Source organism: Eumetopias jubatus, unplaced genomic scaffold (assembly GCF_037043125.1).
Source record: "Eumetopias jubatus isolate StellerSeaLion01/CBP00866 unplaced genomic scaffold, mEumJub1_p1.0 scaffold_13, whole genome shotgun sequence".
Taxonomy (NCBI): domain Eukaryota; kingdom Metazoa; phylum Chordata; class Mammalia; order Carnivora; family Otariidae; genus Eumetopias; species Eumetopias jubatus.
In genome coordinates this window covers 94,372,669-94,397,507 of record NW_028274819.1, presented here as the reverse complement: position 1 = coordinate 94,397,507, position 24,839 = coordinate 94,372,669, and the positions used below count along the sequence as shown (strand labels likewise).

At 39.6% G+C, this 24,839-nt stretch overlaps 2 protein-coding genes and 1 non-coding gene across 3 annotated transcripts; 1 reads left to right on the top strand and 2 right to left on the bottom strand.

Moving 5' to 3' along the window:
- Window positions 1–10,658: 10,658 nt before the first annotated feature.
- Window positions 10,659–10,764, bottom strand: LOC114226095 (U6 spliceosomal RNA). Its single transcript, XR_003612677.1, has one exon. It is a non-coding gene; the product is annotated as a U6 spliceosomal RNA (small nuclear RNA).
- A 536-nt stretch (window positions 10,765–11,300) lies between these two features.
- OR6M1 (olfactory receptor family 6 subfamily M member 1) lies at window positions 11,301–12,242 on the bottom strand. The gene has a single exon (XM_028125862.1). The coding sequence runs from the start codon at window positions 12,240–12,242 to the stop codon at window positions 11,301–11,303; it is 942 nt and encodes a 313-aa protein (XP_027981663.1).
- An 11,098-nt stretch (window positions 12,243–23,340) lies between these two features.
- On the top strand, window positions 23,341–24,288 carry LOC114225983 (olfactory receptor 6M1-like). Its single transcript, XM_028125863.2, has one exon. It carries the CDS (start codon window positions 23,341–23,343, stop codon window positions 24,286–24,288), a length of 948 nt encoding a protein of 315 aa, XP_027981664.2.
- Window positions 24,289–24,839: the final 551 nt, after the last annotated feature.

Sequence of the window (24,839 nt, the reverse complement as noted above, 5' to 3'; positions counted from 1 at the left end):
GAGGCCCAGTATTAGATGGCTGGCTCCTGGCTGGGACCCAATGGCTATGCAGCTCTATAACCTGTGGCCATGGCTTCCCCCAGGCTGGATAGGCCACTGTACTCTGGGTTTTGCCTGGATGCACAGATGGCATTATTAAAACCTTTACCAACCCAGCTAACCCTTGAAATTTATAAAACCACGGTGGGTATGTTCTGTGTCTCATTGGTATAACCACCTAGCATCCATCCTTGGTACCTCTTTGAGACTGGAGAATGTTGTTTGACACCTGAAAACTCTTTTAAGTACATGCTCAAAAGCCCTAAATGAAACCCAAAACAGTATTTCTCTACTAAATAGTGAGATGACTCAAATGCAGAAAGCAGTTCTACAAACTAGAATGGCATTAGATGTTTTAACTGCTGCCCCATGTGGAACTTGTGCCATTATAAAGACAGAATGCTATGTACAGTCCAGATTGCCACAAAAGACTTCTGGGTTTCTACCTGACATGAATACTCATATTGGTGCTTTGAATGATCTCTTTCCTTTAGTGATTGCTTTAAACTCCTGGACTGGAAGAAAATTATCAAAGGTCAACTATCAGTGATCTTTTATTCAGACTTCTCTTTCTCATTATAATATTAACCTTATTTTATTTCTGGTGTCTCCCTGCCTAGTGTCAAGACTTCTTCACTGCCATAACTTCCAGCTAACAGATGATCCTTTCCACTCAAGGAGGTTCATCGATGTTGACCGCGTTGGATTCAGCTGCCTCCCCCTTTTGTAACTCCCCTATACATTCCCCAACTGACCAATATTGACCCATAGGTAGGGACATCTCTACGCCCCTGTTCAGCAGGAAGACATTACAGAGGATGAGACCTTCCACCTTCAACAGCCTTAAAGATTTAAGAGTCAAATTGTTCAGGGGGGAATGATGAGGGAACAGAAGGCAAGCTGAGGACAAAGCACAAGCTGACACCCCACAACCCACCCCCCCATGGGATATATATATGACATTCCTCAGGCACTTCTGGCTGCCTTAAAGGAAAAACTAACTTAGAGAGTCTCCCTCAGTTTACAAATGTCCTAGCAATCTACAAGAACAAAGCATTCGATACTATCACCAGTAACCTAGCTTCCAGAAGGAAATGTAGATACAGTTAAAGACTTTATAACTTGCAGCCCATCAACAGATACTTGAAGTGGGCAGAGTGTTATGTTCCTCCAGGAAGTTCCCAACTATCTTCATGTGTAATGCCTTACTAGAGGGATAAACAACCTTAACTTGACAATGGCAAGGCCTCCGGTATCCTGTGAGTCTTCTTTAGCATAGAAAGTTTTTTTGGAAACCTCCCTTTTCCCTTACCCCCCCGCAACCCCATAGTATATAGTCAGCCACTGCTCACAACCCCGGGGCAGCAGCTCTTTCTGCCCACGGGTCCTGGCCCCGTGCTTTAATAAACCACCATTTTGCACCAAAGATGTCTCAAGAATTCTTTCTTAGTCATCAGCTCCAGACTCCTCCCCATTGAACCTCACCTATATCCCAAAACCCCATGAACTGGAGTTTCAATTTTCTAGTTTGCTTAGTTCTTCCCTTGCTTTAGTACATAAACATTTCGATGTCTTAAGGTTTGCAAGCTCCATTTTCAATAATTGCTATTTTCTAACGCCCTAAAACATGAAACTATTTGGCACTCCATTTGTTAAAAAAGTTTGGTTGAATATTGCTGGTTTATTTCGAACAAAATGCAACCAAAATCTAAAGGTTTTTCAAACAGTATAAAATCAAACTGGTTATAGAAACAAAGGGAATTCCACTAAATTTCGTTATAGTCCCTATTAGCCCATGACGAAAGCAACTGTATTGCTTTTTAATTAAGCATATATGTATACTTTTTAATTAAGAAAAAAGCATGGGGTGGATAAATAACAAAGGGAAGCTTTGAGGAGAAAAAAACGTGACTTGAAAAAAATTGTAGATTTTTTTGTTGAAGTGCTTTTTTTTTTTTATAGCTTGTGTGCATGCAAATGGGAGGGGCAGAGGGAGAGGGAAAATCTCAAGCAGACTACCTGCTGAGTGCCATGCTGGACCTGGGGCTCCATCTCAGAATGACCTGAGCTGAAATCAAGAGTGGTTAACCAGCTGAGCCACCTGGGCACCCCTGTTGAAATGTTTAGAAAGTAACACTGAAATGAAAAAGATGCATTCTTGGAAAAACTTACTAAGATACATGCATGTATATATAAAAATATTCATTTTATTGATGTTAATTTTCAATATTTAGATCATAGAAGTTATTTGAATGGACAGGGCATAATTTATTTTACATTTTTTATCAAATTACTTTTTGGATATGAGTTTTCAGAGAGAAATACTTTGTTTATAAAAAGTAAATATTTCAAAACATTAAAGATTAGAGAAAAAAGCAGCATGGAAAGGATCCAAGGGAAAGCACACCAGGGGAAAGAAGAATTTGTAAGACCTAGAGCCACAGGCCTTCAGTTAAGGCATCATGCCCCTCTGCCTTGTACCAATAATAGCTTAATGTGGGAATTATAATAGGGGAAGGGAAACTTGTCTTCAGCAGTAGGAGACCCCCGGTCTGTCTGACTGCAGGATACATATATACTTTAGCCATGTATATTTGAAAAAGGGATTCCAAGGATTCTTAAACATTTTAACTTGATTCACTTACCACATCTAAAGCACCAAAACACTCAGGCTTTAATAGATCCTGAATTTGAAATGTCATAGAGTACAATGTGAGCAGTGATCTCCAGAATAGTGCAATTCTGTGTTAATTACTCCTGTTACAGGAGAAGGTAAATTGCCGTGTGTGTGTGTGTGTGTGTGTGTGTGTGTGTGTGTGTGTGTGTGTGTGTGTGTGTGTGAGAGAGAGAGAGAGAGAGAGAGAGAGAGAGAGAGAGAGAGAGAGAGAGAGAGAGACAGGTGCTGTGTGTCTTGCACTCCCCCTTGTGGTTGGAGTACATTACTAATGAAACTTAATTTTCAAATTTAACCCCTAAGAAGATCAAGAACTTCCTTATGGTATTTAACTATAAAAACAAACAAAAATGTGATTAGGTATTTATTATTTATTTATTAAAGATTTTTACTTACTTGTCAGAGAAAGGGAGGGAGAGAGCACAAGCAGGGGAAGTGGCAGGCAGAGGCAGATGCAGGCTCCCGCTGAGCAAAAAGCCCGCTGTGGGACTCGATTCCAGGTCCCTGAGATCGTGACCTGAGCCAAAGGCAGACGCTTAACCAACTGAAACACCCAGGCATCCCATGATTAGGTATTTAAAAGGCAGAGCATAAAATTTCTATCAGTAAGGTCTATATCTGATAAATTACTAAATTAAGAGAATGGATTTCCTTTTTCTTCTTTTTTTTTTGTTTAAATTCAAGTTAAGAGAATGGATTTTCATGAATTATCAGTTTGCCACTAAGATGGGTTTATTATTGAGTCTTTTTTTTTTCCGTTTGATTATGTTAAAGACTAGGGGTTAGGGATGCTTGGGTGTCTCAGTCAGTTAAGCGTCTGCCTTTGGCTCAGGTCATGATTCCAGAGTCCTGCGATAAAGCGCGCCTCAGGCTCCCTGCTCGTTGGGGAGCCTGCTTCTCCCTCTCTCTCTCTCCCTGCTGCTCCCCCTGCTTGTGTTCTCTCTCTCTCTGTCAAATAAATCAATAAAATATTAAAAAAAATCTAGGGGTTAAATTTATAAATACAACGGTATCTAGAGAATTTTTCTAATACATGTTAATCACTTTCAAACTTCTAAGGCATTCTTGAGCACTTCATCTCCAAGAATGTTAATATCTTACTCTGTGTCTCTGTTTTATGTTGGGCAGTACCAGGCATATACAACACTGCTCTAGTTGTTTCTTCAGTTCACTCAGAGGATGAGTAATGCATGAATTGAAAGGGATGTGAGCGTTCTTACAAAGTCATCTCAGATATTCAAATACACTATGTTTGAATTCTGTCTGACTTACGTGCCTCAGGGGTCCCAGATGGAGGCTAAGAATATGTGACACACTGGTGGGTAAAGAAATTCCGAGTCAATTTATATGAGAATTTTGGCTGAAGATGGTGGGCGCATATGGGTAGCACCAGGGTGGGGAAGATGACATGGCATCTGTTTCATATTATTTACCCAAGCCATGTGGATTCATTTTTAAACCTTATAAACAGGGGCCGTATGCAGAGAGTGAAGGGCCTTTTGAGATATAGGGCATATTCCATCTTATCTCTGCACCCAGGTGGTGAAGTAGGATAATGGGGATTCTCCTCACTCCTGCTGGGGATGTGGCTTAGTGTCCCTAACTATAGCAGATATGTCAGAACACAGAGCAGCATATCTAACATCTCAGTGGTCTGCTATTCTAGGATCACTGAAAGACTTTGAAAGTTTGTCACTTAACATCCACTTTCTTTCAGAGGAAGTAGTCTGCGGTGACAATGAGAAATCTGTGCTTTCAAGCTCCTTCAAAGATGGTCTAAATCAGCAAAGGGCAGCCAGAGTCTGATAATATTAAGTGACAGTTCATGCATAACTACACATGAAACATCCCTTGGGGATTCCAAGCAACATGTAGTCGAATAGGAGAGTGAGAATCTATGGCACCTGTCTGGGTGAGAAAGGCAAACGCTGGTGACATTTGGAATTTTATCGTGACCTGCTTCGTATTCACAGACTGGTAAGGTCAAGAGGAAATTGGGTCCCAACTCCTACATTTAATCCTGCATGCAAGAGAAAGGGTACAAGAACTAGTGGAAACCCTTTTTATGGGCATTTTGTCTATAGTTCATGCCTATTGCATTTCAGGCAAAAAACGTTTCCTACAAAGCTTCGTCGAATACCTCGAGAATATGGTGTCATCATGGCCAACTCTGTCTAAGAATAATGGTTGTTAACAACACAAAATAATACAAACAAAGATTTGTAAAAGTGCAGGATAAAGGGGATGGTTATGATGGTGACCACCGTTTGAGAATACTTACATGATAAACGCTTTTAATCATTTAATTTTAATCATTTAATGACTGCATCATTAAATCATTTTACATTCTACATTCTCAGGCGCATGGAATGTTTTTATAATTGCTGCTTAAATATTCTTTGGTAATTCCTGTCATTTCTGGGTCTGTTCCTGTTGATGACTCCCCTTCTGGTTATGCATCACCATATCCTGCTTTGTATGTCTACACATTTAAAAAAAATGTATTTGTTTATTTAAGAGAGAGAGAGACAGAGAGTACAATCATGGGGAGAGGCAGAGGAAGAGGGAAAAGCAGACTCCCTGCTGAGCTGGGAGCCCCGTGTGGGGCTTAATCCCAGGACCTGGAGATCCTGACCTGAGCTGAAGGCAGACACTTAACCATCGCAGCCACCCAGGCGCCCCATGCCTGCACATTTTTGTTTGGAGGCTGTGTATTTTACTTTGCTAGGCATGAAATTGGCTGAATTCTTTTAAGGTGTGTTAGGTGTTGTTCTTTTTTTTTTTTTAGCTTTTTTTTTTTAAGATTTTATTTATTTATTTATTTGAGAGAGAGAGAGAGAGAGAGAATGGGAGATAGAGAGCACCAGAGGGAAGAGGGTCAGAGGGAGAAGCAGACTCCCTGCCGAGCAGGGAGCCCGATGCGGGACTCGATCCCGGGACTCCAGGATCATGACCTGAGCCGAAGGCAGTCGCTTAACCAACTGAGCCACCCAGGCGCCCCTAGGCGTTGTTCTTCATAGGCACTTGTGGACCAGGTTAATTCTTTCAAATCTTGTTTTGAAACTCTTTGAAGGAAAAGCTAGGTTTGCTTTTGCTTTTGGATTAATTTATCCCCATTACTTTATCTTATGCCTCACATATTTTCAATTTTCACTCTGGCTGCTAGGAACAAAAACTGTGTCCATCCCTATGTGGTCACAAAAAATTATTTGGCCGATTTATTTCTCCTGGATCCTTTCACACCTTCAGGTAATTTTTTTTTTTTTTTTTTTTAATGGATGCTTAGATCTATACTCCGCCAAAGTCTCGAGGGCATCCTTCTGCATATCTCCAGAGTTTTCTTTTTGTGTATGTCTCTCATCTCTGGTCCTCTTCTCTACAAACCCAAGTCACCCACCTCCCCAAACTCTGATCTCTGTCTGCTCAATTCAGAGACCCTGCCCGCCTCTGGCTGACGGCTTCCACCACCATGCTGCAGCCTAGAAACTGCATTCAGACTGTACACTGGGGCAGTTGCAGGGCTTACTTTGTTTCCCTTCTTGCAGTGATCACAATCCTCCATTGCTTATTACTCAATGCCTGAAAATTGTTGCTTTATATACTTTTACATTTTCTAGTTGTTTAAGTCAAAAGGTAAAAAAAAAAGCAAAAAGTCAAAAACCTAAGCGAGGTTACTCCACTATGTCCCAAATCAGAAGTTTTAATTCCTTTATTTTCAGACTGGATCATTCATGATATTTTCTTTCATATAATTTTTTCTCCAATTAAAATATGAATTACTAACAGGGTTCTAGAAGGGAGGCGGTGGGGGATGGGTTAGCCTGGTGATGGGTATTAAGGAGGGCACGCTCTGCGTGGAGCGCTGGGTGTTATACGCAAACAATGAATCATGGAACACTACATCAAAAACTAATGATGCAATGTATGGTGATTAACATAACAATAAAAATTAAAAAATATGAATTACTTAGGAGTAGAGATCATGTTCTGTTTCTTTTTATCTTTATCACCTCACATTGAATTTTATACAGGGTCCTAAAGAGGATAGCTAATATTGATTCGGTGATGTAAGTGTTTTCAAGTTTTTCTTACAATAATACTACAGGATGAAAATTATTATGAAATTCATTTTATAGATAAGGAAACTGAGGTACAGAGAGATGAAGTGATTGGCCCCGAATCATACTGGTTGCAGATGTCAGAATGAAGACCTAGATCCAGAGACTGGGCTGTATATACTGATTCAGTAAGTATCCTAAACACAACTCGTGTGAGTAAATCCCTGACTAAAAAATGAGTTCTGAGGAGAAATGATCATCATGTACACGATGGTAATGAACCATACAATTAAACTAAAGCTTTTCTTTTCTTTTTTAGAGGCAGAAAAAAACAGACATAATGAGATCACAGGCAATTTAGGTGGCTGAGAAAAGGACCAGCAAATCTGGCCTTTAATACAATTGCTGGGAACTCTGTTTTGAAAGTCCTCCTGGGGGCGCCTGGGTGGCTCAGTCAGTTAAGCGTCTGCCTTCGGCTCAGGTCATGATGCCGGGGTCCTGGGATCAAGTCCTTTGTCTGGCTCCCTGCTCAGTGGAGAGTCTGCTTCTCCCTCTGCCCCTCCCCCCACTTGTGCTCCCTCGCTCTCTCTCAAAAAAATAAATAAAATCTTAAAAAAAAAAAAAAGAGAGAGAGTCCTCCTTATTTCATTGCCAGGTGCCCAGGACTCAAAAGCAAAGTACTTAAAAAAAAAAAAAGCAAAGTACTTACGTAGCTATTTCTAGTACTCCAGGAAAATACTTCACAAAAGGAACAAATTTAATTTTTGTAATTAATTCAATCCCAATAAATTAACAGATATGATTAAGTAGCCATCAGAAGAATAATGATAATTATCATAATAATGATCATATTAATAATACTGTGTTGAATCACTAAATTCTACTCCTGAAACCAATATTACACTATATGTTAACTAACTAGAATTTAAATAAAAATTTGTAAAAAAATTAACCATGTTATATGATTTTTAAAAAATCTAGATATCAAGTACATTTTTAAAAAAATATTTTTATTTATTTATTTGTCACAGAGAGAGAGCACAAGCAGGGGGAGCAGCAGAGGGAGAGGGAAAAGCAGGCTCCTCACTGAGCAAGGAGCCCGATGCAGGACTCGATCCCAGGACTCTGGGATCATGACCTGAGCTGAAGGCAGATGCTTAACAACTGAACCACCCAGGCGTCCCTAGATATCAAGTACATTTTAAGGCAAGTTTCCTGGCAATATTTAATCAAGGCTCTTCGTGAGCAATAGCAATGATAATATGAGTCTGGGTAACTGGACACCTGCCTGACTCTCCCTGAGCCCATGATTCTCAGATGTTGGCTATCTTCAGTATCACCTGGAAAGCTTGTTAAAATACTGGGCTTGCCTCCAGTGTTTCAGATACAGTAGGCCGGGGGTGGTGTCTGGGAATTTTCACTTCTAATATGTTCCCTGATGATGCTAATGCTGCTGGTTTGGGAACCAGAATTTGAGAATCAGTGTCCTAAACAACAAAATCATTAGGTCCTTATTTCAGATGTTTCTTAAAAAAAAAAAAGTCTTGGGGTGCCTGGGTGGTGCAGTCAATTAAGTGTTGGACTCTTGGTTTCGGTTCAGGTCATGATCTCAAGGTCGTGAGATGGAGCCCTGCAGTGGGCTCCATGCTCAGCACAGAGTCTGCTTGAGATTCTTTCCCCTTCCCTCTCCCTCAGCTCCTCCCTCTACTCATGCTCTCTCTCTCTTTTAAATAAATAAACAAATAAAATCTTTAAAAAAATTGTCTTTAACTTCAAACTTGTTATGAAAGCAATCCATCAAAAGAAATCAAAGCAACACCATGGATAAATCATGTATGGTTGTGCTGAAGAATACGTTATTTTTCTTTCTTTTTTTTTTTGAAGATTTTATTTATTTGAGAGAGAGAGAGAGAGAGAGTGCACTAGAAGGGGGAGGGGCAGAGGGAGAAGCAGGCTCTCTGCTGAGCAGGGAGCTGGAAATGGGGCTCGATCCCAGAACCCTGAGATCATGACCTTATCTGAAGACAGACATTTGACTGAGGCCACCCAGGTGCCCCCTGAAGAATAAATTTTCTTACATGTAGTCAATATTTATTGCTTTAATGTGACTGTGTTTAATTACCAGTTCCTTAGCAATATGGGATTAGTATAGCCCTTCTGCTGTTTTGGTTTTAGTTCTAATGCAGCATGCTGGTAAATGTAGCTCCCATCTTGGTGCTTACACTGGTCCCTGGGGTCCAGCCGCAGAGGTTCTCAGATGGTCTCTGCTCTCAGTGACCAATTGCTACAGCACAAGGGCTTGCTTCTCTAACTCTTCCCACAGCTCCTTAACCAACTTATTTAAAATCGAAACTCTCTCTCCCAAACCTTTTATTCCCCTTTCTTGCTTTATTTTTCTCCATAACTTTTGTCATGGAGAAAATTTTCTATAGAATTTTTCTGTATATGTTACTTACTGTATGTCTCCCCCTATTATAATTTAAATCCAATAGGGGCAGAAGTTTTGTCTGTTTTGCTTTATTGGTACATTGGAGGCACCAAACCATACTTGGCAAATGGATGAATGAATCATTTCCTTTGATCTGTGTACATTAACACATTACTCACTGATTGACCTGGTTCATTTGCTCTATTCTGCACGCATTATTAAAAATTAAACTTTTTCTTTGGCCATTTTTCTACCTGAAGTTAGGTGCTAAGCCTCTCTCTCTCTCTCTTTTTTTTTTTTTTGTGAGTTAAGTGTTAGAAGTTTATTAAGCAAGGATACAGAATAAGCTCTCGGAAGTGAGAGGGGTCCTGACACGGTTGCTAAGGAGGGCCTTTAGGGTTGGTCTTTTATAGAAAGCTAACCAGGGAACTTAAATCCTTTTAATACCTCTGTTGATAACACCTTCAATGGCTTACTTCCTTTTTAGGGCCTGGTTATTCTTTGTTGGTCACAGGTGCTTATTATAAAGACACCCACCCCGCAGCCCTAGGGTAGGGTGGTCCAATTTGTCCCTTTATCTCTGGTTTCCCCACAACTCCACATTTTTGGGATTTCTGTAAGCCTGATCACAGAGCCCCTTATCTATCTCTCCCTCCCTAGCCTCGCCTGTCCCTTACTTTTTCGTCTCCCTGGAATAGTAACCCTAAGTGCCATGAAGGAATGGGACAATGACCGCTCCGGCTGCTTCCTGCTGAAATGGGGTGGTGGCCTGGGTGGCTAAGCTTCTTCTTAAGGTTCAGTTTGGGCCATCCATCCAAAAGGACTGTGATAATTTTCACCTAGTTGCTATAGGTTCTACTTCTGAGTTCATCCATTCCTATTTATCAGTATGTAACACAAACTTCTGCCAATAACTATCCTTTCCTTCATGTCTTGGTGTCTTCACCTTTGACAGTTTCAGGTAACCCATCATATCAGTCTTTCACGCTCTCCTGTTGCCTCAGCCTAAGGCCATGACTATATTCCTCCAGTCAACATTCGATAAACAAACACATCTCCTGTTAGAAAATATTTTCTAACCCATGTTTCCTTTATATTACCGTACTGCTTATTGTCTCAGCTAACCTTCTTGAAAGTGTTGACTCTCTATTCTGTTTCTTTATATATGCAGACTGTTCTACCTACTTTATTTTGGCTTTTACCCCCAAAATTCTATTAAACATTTTACCAAAGTCATTCATGATCTGCCCTTCTTATGTTCCTTTTCTCAGCAAATATCTCCACCTTTCACTCAGGTTTTCTTTTCTTTCTTTCTTTCTTTTTTCCCCCCCAGTACCTTTTTTCTTATTTGAAGTGTAAATGACATACAAATTAGTTTCAGGTGTACATCATAGTGATTCCATATTTTTATACATTATGAAATGATCCCCATGATAAGTCTAGTTACCATCTGCCACCAAACGATGTGGAATGCTTCACGAATTTGCATGTTTTCCTTGTGCAAGGCTATGCTGATCTTCTTTGCATTGTTCTAATTTTAGTGTATGTGTTGCCGGAGAGAGCACTTAGGTTTATTGCCAGAAGCTCGATAGCATCCTGAGTCTTACCTCTTTTACCCTCAATTCTCACATCATATTTATTTGGTCTAAGTAAATAAAAAGAGGTGAAAACTGAATCTCTTGAAATTTTCAAGAGTGCCTAACCCAAGAAGTTAAAATGCTCTAACTTTACATGTCTTGCTGTAAGTAGTGATACTTTATTATCTATTATTTCATTTAGAGATGGAGACATTCAGTCTCAGATAAGTTGTGACATGGTCAAATTCACCTGGAAAATAAACTGATTTAGCCAAGACTGGATTTGGAAACCTCCGGATCTTATTTAGGTAATGTTTCATGGTTTAAAGCCATGTATGCAAGACTTGATAGGTTAGATTTTTTTTTTTTTCCTAGATGTAAGCAGAATTTCCTTCAGTTTGGTATGGTCATAGCTCATCCTATTGACACAGTCCAGGTTTCTGGAATGTCCACCTGGTACTATACTGATGCAGGATGAATGTGTTGAAGATAAGAAATGTTGTGTGATGTACTAAACACTCATGTCAAGTTTTCCTAAGTATCGAGGACATGAGTCTGTTCACTGTCTCTCTCAACATTTCTTTCACCTTTTCATTTCTCAAGCTATAAATAAAAGGGTTCAGAAGAGGGGTCACCACTGTAATGAGGACAGCAGCTACCTTGTCAAAATCTAGGGAATAGTTCTGGTTGGGTCTCACGTACACAAAGATGTTGCTCCCGTAGGCGATGGACACAACCGTGATGTGAGAAGCACAGGTAGAAAAAGCTTTTTGACGGCCTTGGGCTGAGGGGATGTGCAGGATGGTAGAGATGATGTAGGTGTAGGACCCAGTAGTGAATGCCAGGGAGCTCAGGATGACAAGGGCAGATAGGAGAAAGTTTGTCTCCTCAATGAAGTACGTATCTACACAAGCCGCCTGCAGGAGAGGGGCAATGTCACAGAAAAAATGATCAATTTCTTTTCTACAGTAAGGTAGCCTTGTCACTACAATGGTTGGTACCAACATGGACAGGAAGGCTCCCACCCAGCAGCCCAGGACCAGCAAGAGGCAGGTCCTGCTGTTCATGATGGTTGTGTAGCGCAAGGGATTACAGATGGCCACGTAGCGGTCAAAGGACATCACTGCCAGGAGGATAAATTCCACTGTCCCCAGAAAGAAGTAGAAATATGTTTGAGTGATGCAGCCAGCAAAGGATATGGTTTTCTTCTCTCCTAGGAGGCAGGCTAGCAACTTTGGGGTAATGACCATGGTGTATAAAATATCTAGACAGGACAAATTACTGAGGAAAATGTACATTGGGGTTTGCAGGTGATGATTGGTCCATATTAGGAAGATGATGATAATGTTTCCTGTTGTGGTTAATGTGTAAGTCAGCAAAAGAACCACAAAGAGGAAGATGCGAAGCTCTAGGAGAGCAGGGAAGGCGATCAGGGTGAATTCAGTCACTGTGCTCCAATTTCCCATGGCCTTGGCTACATGGTGGGCATGGTCTCCCTTAAGAAACAAGAAAAGGAAAATCAGCTTAGGAGGTCATTTTATAAATATGTGTTGAAAACGTGTTGTGGAGCGTGCCTTCCATTGGGAGATGGGTCAGGGGATTAGCCCTCAATCGGAAGGTCATTACTGGGCATCCTTGGGAAAATCAAAATACCATTTAGACACAACTTTTTCCATAAAATGAAAGGAGAAGAGTGGATTAAAAAAATCCTCTAAGCTTCCTTCCAGTAATAAAATTCTACTCATTTTCATTAAATGAAATTTCTCTTCTCTTCAGTGCACCCAGCTTCATTTTCCTGGATAAAAATGTGCTATGAAGTACTGACTCACACTTTAACAAGAATTATTTTTTTTGAAGTTTACAGTCACTGAGAGGGAAATTCTTTTAAATACTTTCTAGCCTTTTCTATAACAAATTTTCTTTCACTTTATCTCCAGAGTCTCAATTTTGAAAGTCTTTTCCTTATATATGTAGATCTGTGGGAACAGACCAGAAGTATCTGAAAGGAACAGTGGTTCATGGTTCCTGCTAATCACTTTAGATGACACATCAAAAGGGCATAGTGCATATCTTATCTTTAGGTTATGCCCTGTGTCCACAACCTACCTTCTACAAACTCTGTGAAGTACGTAGGCTATACATCATATATCTGGCTGATTATTATTTTTTACTGAAGTATAATTAACATACAACATTTTAGGTATATAATGTATCCATTCAATAATTCTATGCATTACTTGGTTTCACCACAATAAGTGTAGTTATCATGTGTCACCATATGTTATTGCAATATTATTGATTATATTCCATGTGTTATATTTTTCATCCTTGTGAGTTATTTATTTTATGACTAGAATTTTGGCTCTCTTAATCCCATTCCCCCTCCACCTTCCTTCTGACAACCACCAGCTTTTTCTCTGTATTTACAAGTCTGTTGTTTTGTTCATTTGGTTTTTTGATTCCACATGTAAGTGAAATCGTATGGTATTTGTCTTTGTCTGTCTGACTTATTTCTGGCTGATTATTTAAGGGGACACTAGACAATGTGATTAAATCAGAGAGGTACAGATTATACACAGGAGGTAAAAATAGAGATAATTTAGCTCACTTTAGTTACTTGATTAGTTGAAATCATAGAACTACATCAAGATCATCTAGTTGTTCTTTATCCCAGTTTCTGAGAAATTTCTTTGGCACAGATATCCCCATTTCAGGTTAAAAGCACCCATGCTTTAACCTCCATGCTCTCTTTGTCAAGATTTTACTTAGCTTCTCCTTAACAAATAAGTTAGAGGTTATTCCCCTCATTTTCCTTTTTCCCACCTCCCCTCTTACTCTTTTTCCAAGACAAAAATTTTGCCTTCCTATTTCATTTTTTAAGTGTTTCCCATTACAAAAAAAAAAAGCATCACATTTTTCAGTGCAAAGAATTAGAATATGCAAATGCAAAAAAGAAAATTATAATCTGTAAGCAAACCTGTTAGAGATACAGTGACAACATTTTGGTGACTGTGTTTCCAGGCCATTTCAAAATTAAATTACTTACATATGTATCTAAAATAAATGATGCTGACATACTATTTTGTAACTGGCTTTTCTTATTTTTCTTTTTTTTTTTAAATAATAATCATTGCCCTGTCAATTACTAGAACTCTGCACACTCATTTTTTAAAATCAGCTTCTTTGAGGTACAATTGATATACAAAGAACTGCACATGGGGCACCTGGTTGGCTCAGTTGGTGGAGCAAGCAATTCTTGATCTCAGAGTCGTGAGTTCAAGCCCCATGTTGTGCGCAGAGATTACTTAAAAATAAAATCTTAAAAAACGGGGCACCTGGGTGGCTCAGTTGGTTAAGCGACTGCCTTCAGCTCAGGTCATGACCCTGGAGTCCCAGGATCGAGTCCTGCATTGGGTTCCCTGCTCAGTGGGGAGTCTGCTTCTCCCTCTGACCCTCCCCCCTCTCGTGGACGCTCTCTCTCTGAAATAAATAAATAAAATCTTTAAAAAAATGTTTTAAAAAATCTTAAAAAACAACAAAGAACTGCACATATTTAATATGCATAATTTGATGAGTTTTATGTGATTTATGTGCAAGAATATTTACTCAGTCATTATCTATACAGGAAGGAAATGTTGATCATCTATATTACCAACACTAAACAATTGGCTAAATATCTATGGTGCCGTCCATAGACTCAGACACTATATGACCCTTAGACGTGATTGTGTGAAGGAAACTCTGGGAGGTGTTGGGTGTGTCTGTCACCTTAATTGTGGTGATGATATTATGGATGTGTGTATGTGCTTAAACTCACACAAGCTCTCAAATGATTCTATAAATTACTGCACAGAAGTGGCTAAACATGAATACCTATACCAACATAATAGCATGTGAAATCTCACGTGAACTTTCTGTCTGAGGCACCAAGTGTCTGTTTTGTGTGTGTGTTGTATTATTATTTCCAGGAGGTTGTTCAACAGGCAAATGATAGTTCACACTTTCAGGTTCAAGTGTTTGATAAATATAACATTCAAGATGAGCTACTGTGAGGTTTAAATTAAATCGTATGTGTGGCAATATCTAACAGATTCTTTTTTTTTTAAAGATTTTATTTATTTATTTGATAGAGAGAGACAGCGAGAGAGGGAACACAAGCGGGGGGAGTGGGAGAGGGAGAAGCAGGCTTCCCGCCGAGCAGGGAGCCCGACGCAGGGCTCAATCCCAGGACCCCGGGATCATGACCTGAGCCGAAGGCAGATGCTTAACGGCTGAGCCACCCAGGCGCCCCTATCTAACAGATTCTTGCTTAAAAAATGGCTTCATTCAGAAAGGATTGAGATAAACTTAAAGGAGATGAATAATTAGAGTGAACTGTTTCTTGAATAAATAACAATAAATTATGGAAAGTTTAATTTGGAACTGAGGAATATTCTTAATGCATCCTTAATCTGAATCCCCCAGATTTGCATCTGACTCCACTAAGAATATGACAGATCAGAGAGACTACACATGAGAAGATACATTTAACAGAAGTACTATATTAGTAAATAAAACATAGGTGAAAAAATACACTTACATTTCACGGATTGTATAAATGATGTAAGATTCTCCCATGTTTTGTACATGTAGACATAGCAGGAGGCTCCAACTGTGATTATTATGTGTGCATGAATTTACTCTAAATATTGTAGTTTGATATTTTTCTCTTGCCACTTCTATTTCTAGGCCTAGCTCATAGCTCATAGAAATAGCTCTTAAAAATAAAATAAAATTGACTAAGTCACTGAACCACCTGATGCCAATATGTGTCCTTGTGATTAGCATCCTCACTACCTTTCCATCCAGCCATGGCTTGGCTGACTTTAGTGAGTGGGAAATCTCTATCTTGCTTTAGCACTGGCTGAGTGAAAAGCTCTTACCTTAAACGCAAAACTCTGTAAATTCCAAATACACGTTCATGTTCTGACCTTTCCAACCAAATACTGACCTTTTTCACCATGGCAGGCCTTAAACACCTCGATGATCTAGATATCCTCTTTGCCGCATAACTTCCCAGTGAGTTCCACACAAAAGACTCTAGAGTCTGGTTTTGCAGATAGAGAATGTGGTAGTAAAGTATTAAGAAGCTCGAAAAACTTGCAGGAATAAATCAGCTGGATTAGAGTACATCGTCCCTAACTCTATTTAAAAAATTATCCTGGAAAATCATTGATTCTCAATTCACAGGTATTTTTTCCCCTTGCAAGAAGGCTAGTTTTGAGTTTTTGGTTAATTCTCAATCATTTGAATTATTTAGTAACTGGGCTGTGTTGGATATAGAACCCCGTACAACTAACTCAGTTGTGGCTGATGCAGAATCCTTCTTAACAGCCCATCACTTAACTTCCTTGCCAAGTGACAGCCCAGTGAGGGGAACTTAGAATAGTTTTTGGTATCTCGTTCTACCTTTATGTTTGGTAGAATACTAATTTTTCCACTGGAGATTCTACTAAATGGTTTTGAGTACTCTAAATCACCAGATTAAAGGTGACTTGAATATTTTTTAAAAAGTTACCCCGTTCTTTTTCTCTATAAAGTTTCCTTTTTTCTATGAACTTTTTTTCGTAGGTGGATGAACTATGTTTTTTATGGGCTTATATGCCTTAGAGATTTAGATGAAAACAGCTCTTGGGGATATGGGTCAAAGGAAGTTAATTAATAATATTGTTACAAAAGAATTTTGGGTTTGAACTACCTAATCACAATTACAAAGTTTTAGAAAGTGCCAAATTGACCTGCTAAGGGTTCCTTGGGGATTTTCTGGGTATTTTGCTCTATCTATTTAAAAGAAAGATAATACTTAAAAAACTTTTCATCCTTTTTAAGTCATTGATACAATAGAAAATGTTCTCCAACAATAAATATTCTAGAGTTTCAGATGCCATGTAGTCCCTCTGTCTCTATCAGCACAGCATGTTTTTTAAAAGTTTTTTTTTAATCTTTTAAAAATGTTTTATTTAGGGCGCCTGGGTGGCTCAGTTGGTTAAGCGACTGCCTTCAGCTCAGGTCATGATCCTGGAGTCCCTGGGATCGAGTCCCGCATCGGGCTCCCTGCTCAGCAGGGAGTCTGCTTCTCCCTCTGACCCTCTTCCCTCTCATGCTCTCTGTCTCTCATTCTCTCTCTCTCAAATAAATAAATAAAATCTTTAAAAAAATGTTTTATTTAAATTCCTGTTAGTTAACATACAATGTAATATTAGTTTCAGGTGCACAATACAGTGATTCAGCACTTCCATACAACATCTGGTGCTCATCAATAGTGCACTCCTGAATCCCCATCACCTATTTCACCCCTCCCCCCACACACCTCCCCTCTGGGAACCATCAGTTTGTTCTCTACAGTTAAGAGTCTGTTTCTTCATTTACGTCTCTTTCCCTATCCCCTATGTTCATTTGTTTTGTTTCTTAAATTCCACACAGGGGTGAAGTAATATCGTATTTGTCTTTCTCTGACTGATTGATTTTGCTTAGCATTATACTCTCTAGCTCCATCCATGTTGCGAAAAATGGCAAGATTTCATTCTTTTTTTTTATAGATTTTATTTATTTATTTGACAGAGAGAGACAGCGAGAGAGGGAACACAAGCAGGGGGAGTGGGAGAGGGAGAAGCAGGCTTCCCGCTGAGCAGGAGTCCCGATGCGGGGCTCAATCCCAGGACCCTGGGATTGTGACCTGAGCTGAAGGCAGATGCTTCACGACTGAGCCACCCAGGCGCCCCAAGGTTTCATTCTTTTTTGGCTGAATAATATTCCATTATATATATATGTCACATCTTCTTTTTTTCCTCTTTAAATTTTTTATTGTTATGTTAATCATCATACATTACATCATTAGTTTGTGATGTAGTGTTCCATGATTCATTGTTTGTGCATAACACCCAGTGCTCTACGCAGAACGTGCCCTCTTTAATACCCATCACCAGGCTAACACATCCCCCCACCCCTCTCCCCTCTAGAACCCTCAGTTTGTTTTTCAAGTCCATCCTCTCTCATGGTTCATCTCCCCCTCCGATTTACCCCCCTTCATTCTTCCCCTCCTGCTATCTTCTTTTTTTTTCTTAACATATATTGCATTATTTGTTTCAGAGGTACAGATCTGTGATTCAACTGTCTTGCACAATTCACAGTGCTCACCACAACACATACCCTCCCCAATGTCCATCACCCAGCCACCCCATCCCTCCCACCCCCCACCACTCCAGCAACCTTCAGTTTGTTTCCTGAGATTAAGAATTCCTCCTATCAGTGAGGTCATATGATACATGTCTTTCTCTGATTGACTTATTTCTATATGTCACATCTTCTTTATCCATTCATCAGTCAATGGAAACTTGGGCTATTTCATAATTTGACCATTGTCGATAATGCTGCTATAAACATTTCAGACAAATTACCTTATGACTCAACAGGCAGAATAGAGGAAAATGGGGAGATGCTAGCCAAAGGCATAAAGCCTTCAGTTATAAGATGAATAAACTCTGGTATCTAATGTACAGTGTGGTGACCACAGTTAATAATTCTATATTGGGTGCTTGAAATTCGCTAAATAGTAGACAGTTAAAACATGCTCACCAAAAAAAGTAACTATGTGAGGTGAAGGATGTGTCAATTAATTGATTGTGATGATCATTTCCCAAGATATATATTTATGTCAAGTCTTCATGATATACACTTTAAACATGTGCAATTTTATTTGTCAATTATACATCAAGTAAGCTTAAAAAGTAAAAAAAAAATATATAATGCATCAGATTATTCCAGCACTAGACTGTCTAAAATTTAGAAGACTGATAACACCAAGCATTAGTAAGGATGTGGAACTCTAAGAGTTGATATAGTACCAGTACAAATGTCTATGATACAATGACTTTGGAGACCATCTTGCCAGTTTCTTATAATTAAACATATTCTTACTATAACACATAGTAATCCCACTTCTCAGAATGTATCTAACAGAAGTGAAAACAAATATACACATAAAAACATGAACTCCCCTGTTCATAGAGGCTTTAATCACATTAGCCAGTACTGAAAATAACTCAAGTATCCATCATCTGATGAATAAGCAAACTGTGATCTATCTGCACAATCTATTTTATAGATAATCCTCCATAATACAGAGGAAGAAACGACTGACACCTGAAACACTTGGATTAATCTCAAAGTATCTGATTAAGTGAAAGAAAACAAACAAAAAAGATTACATGAAGTTAGACTGCATTTATATATAAAATTCTAGAAAATGCAAATTACTCTGACAGAAAATACATCAGTGGTTCTCAGGGGCTGAGGGTAGGAGGGGAGAGCATTTCCTGCAAAAGGGCACAACAGTTTCTAAGATAATGGAAATACTGTAAACCATCATAGTGGTGCTGGCAGCTACGTGAAGGGACACCAGTGTCAAAACTCAACCAACTGTACCCTTAAATTGTTCAAGATGTGTACATCGTACATCAATAAAATGGATTTAAATTATGTACGTAGACATACACATCTATGTAAAGAATCTCTTTTTTGGAAAGCAGCTTAAAGCTTATTTCAATACATGAGGATCATTTCAGAAAAAAAAAAGTGTTTTAAGTTCTCCAAGTTTCTAGTTCCCTGAGGTTTTAAAGCAGCTCTCTAAGTTTCTCTTTAAATAAATAAAATAAACAACCAAGAGAGCGTCCCAGGAGACCCTAACTTTATAACTGTGATTAGTTCTGTGATGTTCTGTGATGGCAATAATAATCATTACCCTTCTTTTATGCCATAGTCCCAGGTGCCATTGTAAACCAAATCTCTGAAGGTGAACACAAAAATCTCATTAAATATCGGAGTTCATCCCATTGTAAGCATTTTAGTGGAGTGCTTACTCTACTACTCTACCTAGGTAGAGGCAGGGTAATGTTATTTTCTGGAGAGAGTAAATAAAGGTGGTGATATGTAAAATCAAGTCACAGCATACCTGATGAATGAGCAGGAATGGTGACAGTTTAGAGAGATGTTTCAGTGAATGCAAATAGGAATTCTTCTGACAATCAGATGGATCCACAGAAGAAATCGAAATCCACTGAATAGAAGTTACATTCCCGAAGCTAAAAGAGAAAAAGCCCAGCTGAGATTTGGGGAAGCATTTGGCCACTTTTGCCAGAGATCCAGAATAGAAGTCAGAGGACCTGCTCTAGATCCAGCTGTGTGTGACTTCTCCATTCACCACCAAACCTCGCCACCCTGCCCTTCCTGACAAAAATGTGCTCCAGAATACACAGGACTTGAAACTCAGAGGAGTATTCTCAGGTTGAGATACACTGGATGTGTCACATGAAAGATGAAGAGATAATGTAACACTTGGACTTATTCCAGGTGTAAGTCGAGGCCTCATTTTTTCTGTGAAAATATGAAAAAGAACTGAGAAAAAGCCACAGAGGTTATGAAAAAGAACAATTTTTCATTCAGAGGAAGAAGGATGGACTATTTAAGCAAACACTGAATAACCATTTGGTGTGGTTTGGAAGGGGGATTAGCTACCACACGGGGAAAAGTCTCAGACTATGACTGAGATTTACACAGAATTCAACACTGAAGCCATCACAGAATTGACAGAATAATGGAGGGAATGCAGTAGGAAAAAAAACAACAACCCTAGTTTGAGTTTCCTAACATACTCGAATAGAGAAAATACCGAGGGTGCTACCATCAGTATGATGTAAGTATACTTTATTATGCAACTATCCATATTTATTTGTTAAGCAGTCGGAGTCTCACTAAATTTGTTTACATGTGTATTTTATGAATTAAAGTGTAATTACTGCTCTCCCCCAAGCAGCTGTAAAGTATGATATTTTTATTGTAAGTATGCAAATGGAAGTCTTTAACGTACTCGGCTTGCAATTAAACTTTGTCACATTTTACCTACAGCAGCAAAGATCCCAAATTATCCCCAATCCCCACCCCACCACATCTCAGGCCTTTTCTGTTCCTCCTTCCCCATCCCCATGTTCTTAACAAACATGCACTGAACACCAAATATACATACATCACTGTATTCATAGGCCCTAGCTGAGGACCTCAGTCTGTCACTGTCATTATCCTCATTTTAGAAAAGACTTAAGACACGATGTTTAGGAGTCTCATGAAAGATCCAAAGCTACAGTGGCCAAATGAAAGAAAGAAAAAAAAAAAAACAGGTTCTCTGATCCCAAATCTGCTGATTTTTCCATTAGTCCACATTTTTCTGAGTAAATCTGGAATCTTGAATTGTGCCAACGGGCGATTTAATGCCACTTTTCAAGGATCCACAAATGGTAACGAAGAACAATCTTCCCCCAAAATGAAGGTGATAATTAAATTCTTCGACACAGATGTCATAATCTAGAACCTTTCCCTCTAGACAGGATGGGCTCGGGAAGGCACAGAGGTCATCTAGAGAAGACCAGCACAAAGCCAGCTTGTTCTCCACTATCATGAAGTTAAGAGACTCCCCAAGGAGAGCAAAGCCACATACATCTTTAGCTCTTCTCAGAGTTTATTTGACCCAAATATAGCAGAATAGAAAGCTCTCGACGCCATTTTTTCCCATTCATATATGACCCCATGACAACCATGGCAAACAGCAACTCCATTTGTGTTCGGCCATCCCAGGATCTTGTTTCAAAATGGCACCGTGCTTTTGCACATCTCAACCTGTCTAGCTTTTACAACACCAGAGGGGAATCAAGCTCCTGTCAGGGTCATCAAAGACTAAATACCCAAGAAGCAAAATGGAGGACTTTAGGAAGGTTGGGAAAGAGTTGGCTAGATAAATGGGAGGAACAGTGGAACAGATGATAGGCAGCTGCATGAGAATCCACCTTTGTCTGCCTTAACACCTGCTAGTCTCCAGTGTGGTCAGTGAGGAAGGTGGGAAGGGGGACATGAAAGGCAATTTCAAAGCATTTCCACTTGTCCACATACCATGCTCTCGTCTGTTTTTATATTAGACCTCAGCAACATTAACACGTGTCCACCCAGATGTGGTTATGCCTTTTGTGCTGTAGTAATCAGTCTGGAAGTTTATTCCCTGGGTGCAGGAGCAGTGGGAGGAGGGGTGAGTGTCACAGTATGGATGGTGGAAGAAAACCGACAGGTGCAAGGCGCCTGTTTCAATAGGTCAGCGCCTCTGAGGTCATTTGATAACTTAAAAGCAATTGATTTTTGGAATAAATGAATGGGAAATACAAATAAGGAGCACCTACAAGGGCCAGAAAGAGTGCCAGCAAACTTTTCAAATGGAAATCCATTCAGAAAAAAGAAGTCTTTAAGGCAAAAAAGGCCGCTAGGAGTTATTTTCCCTACAGAGAGCATGAGGAAAATGACCTCCTTTCAAGAGGAACTCAATGGGCTCCAAACCTGGAGGTATCCTAGCTCAGGTTCACAAATCGGTCATTTGAACATAAAACTAAAGGATTAGTCATGAAATAAAACACCAAAGGACAGGGCTTCAACTGAATTATACAAACATGCAGTAGATGGTCACCAAAGTTGAGCAGTATTCCAAGAGGAGCATTCCAAACACCATCCATCTGCATCCACTTTCTTGCACTACTGTTAACAACCTGATGTTCAAAGTGCTGAAAAGAATATACATTATAAGAGAAAAAAAGACTATAAGGTATAAGGGATCTATTTAAGAGAACCTATAAAAATGCCCAATTGGAAAATGGGAGGGAATAGTTTTGTTGTTCTTTAGGATCTTGCCCTACACATGACATTGGAAGGAACAAAGAAGAAACACACTGATCATTTTTCTAAAAGACATTTTTCAAATGTATAAAAGAGGTTATGCAAATTATGAAGCATACATCGTGTACCTTCTTGCTCCATAACGGTGTAGACATCAAAAACTCTTTATCAGTATAAGAAGTAAGAACAAACTATGCAGCCTTATGAGAGATCAATTATTATTATACCAGATATCACACTGACATTCATGAAATCCCAAAAACAGCAGTGAGGAGAGACAAATGCAGGTCAGATTCCCTTTCGTTGGACTCTCTTGGCCAGTCTCAGGGTTTCTGCTCTTTCATAGGAATGATACCTGAACGGTTGAAATGATTTGGCAAAAAAGAACTCAACTTTTATTAACATTCCCCTTCTCCTTTTGCAATTTGGCTGGCTGGATTCTCAGTTAAGTATTGTCTCTTCTCAGGCACAGAACTTAGCTGGGAAAACAGGAGATCAGGAAGAATGCAAGACAGAAGGGAAGGAGCACTGGTTCAAAAAGGAAAACCATCGTAAGGACTAGAGCTTAATGGGACCACAGGGGTAATTTCATTCAACCAAAAATTTTAAATATGAGAATCCCGAGGTTAGAAGAAGTCAGGTAATTTACCCAGGGTCCTACATTTATTAGAGTGAATAAAATCACTCTTGACTCTACATCCAAAGCTTTTACTACTTCATCTTTAGCACTGACATTGAGAGTTGGAAATGTATTTTAGCTGATTTTCATCTCTATAATTTTTTTTTCAGAGATGTGCTGCCCACTACGTTTTGCATGAGATGGATATGCAAAATCAGACCACAGTGACTGAATTTACCCTGACTGCCTTCCCTATTATCCAGAAGCTTCAGATCTCCCTCTTTGTGGTCCTCCTGTTTACTTATATGCTAACTCTAACCGGAAATACTGCCATCATTTCCTTAATCTGGGCTGATAATCGCCTCCAAACCCCAATGTACTTCTTCCTCAGTAATTTGTCATTTTTGGACATTTCATACACTACTTCAGTTACCCCAAAGCTGTTAGCTTGTCTCCTAGAGGACAAGAAGACCATATCTTTTGCTGGTTGCATCACCCAAATCTACTTCTTTTTTTTCTTGGGGACAGTGGAGTTTATCCTCCTGGCGGTGATGTCCTTTGACCGCTACGTGGCCATCTGTAACCCCCTGCGCTACACCATCATCATGAACGGCAGGGTCTGTCTCCTGCTGGTTCTGGGCTGCTGGGTAGGGGCCTTCTTTTCAGTGCTGTGTCCAATTATTGTGGTGTCCAGACTGCCCTACTGTTATAGAGAAATTAGCCATTTCTTCTGTGACATTGCCCCTTTGTTGCAGGCGGCCTGCATAGACACTCATTTCATTGAGATGATAAGCTTCCTCTTATCCTCCCTTGTCCTTCTGACCTCACTGGTATTCACCACTGTGTCCTATACCTACATCATCTCTACCATCCTGCACATCCCCTCAGCCCAAGGCCGTCAGAAGGCCTTTTCCACCTGCGCTTCTCACATCATGGTTGTGTCCATTGCCTACGGGAGCAACATCTTCATGTACGTGAGGCCCAGCCAGAGCCACTCACTGGAGTTTGATAAAGTGACAGCTGTCATGACCATAATGGTGACCCCTCTTCTGAACCCCTTCATTTATAGCCTAAGGAATGAAAAGGTAAAAGAAGTTTTGACAGAAGCAATCCACAAAATTATGTCCTTATGGCACAAGAGAACTTGAACCTTTTTGCACAGGAGGACTTGAAAGTTTGTGTGCTCATCATGACTGTGTTCAACCCTTGGACTCCATGTGGAGAAAGCATGCTTGAAGACCATAATGTCAGAAATTCGTAGGAATATATAAAAAGGCTTCATGCCACCTCAGATACAAGGTATTACAGTCAAGGTCCAGAGTAGGCAATTCAAGCATACAGAAAATAACATGTTTATTTTTTAAAATTTTTATTGTTATGTTAATCACCATACATTACATCATTAGTTGTTGATATTGTGTTCCACGATTCATTGTTTGTGTGTAACACCCAGTGCTCCATGCAGAACGTGCCCTCCCCAATACCCATCACCAGGCTAACCCATCCCCCCACCCCCCTCCCCTCCAGAAAATATGTTTTAAACCCTATTGTTGCACTGTCTCACATACAGAATATCAGGTATTAATGTAAAATGCTTAACTGAAGCCAGAAAACCTGAATTTTAAGCATGGCTGTATTTCTTTTTTATCACACGACACTTACACTATCTGAACTTTCATTTTCTCATTGTTAAAAGCAG

What these genes read in the sequence shown, in the direction of transcription:
- LOC114225983 (XM_028125863.2), top strand. Translation starts at nt 23,341, where the DNA reads ATGGATATGCAAAATCAGACCACAGTGACTGAATTTACCCTGACTGCC.
- OR6M1 (XM_028125862.1), bottom strand. Translation starts at nt 12,242, where the DNA reads ATGGGAAATTGGAGCACAGTGACTGAATTCACCCTGATCGCCTTCCCT.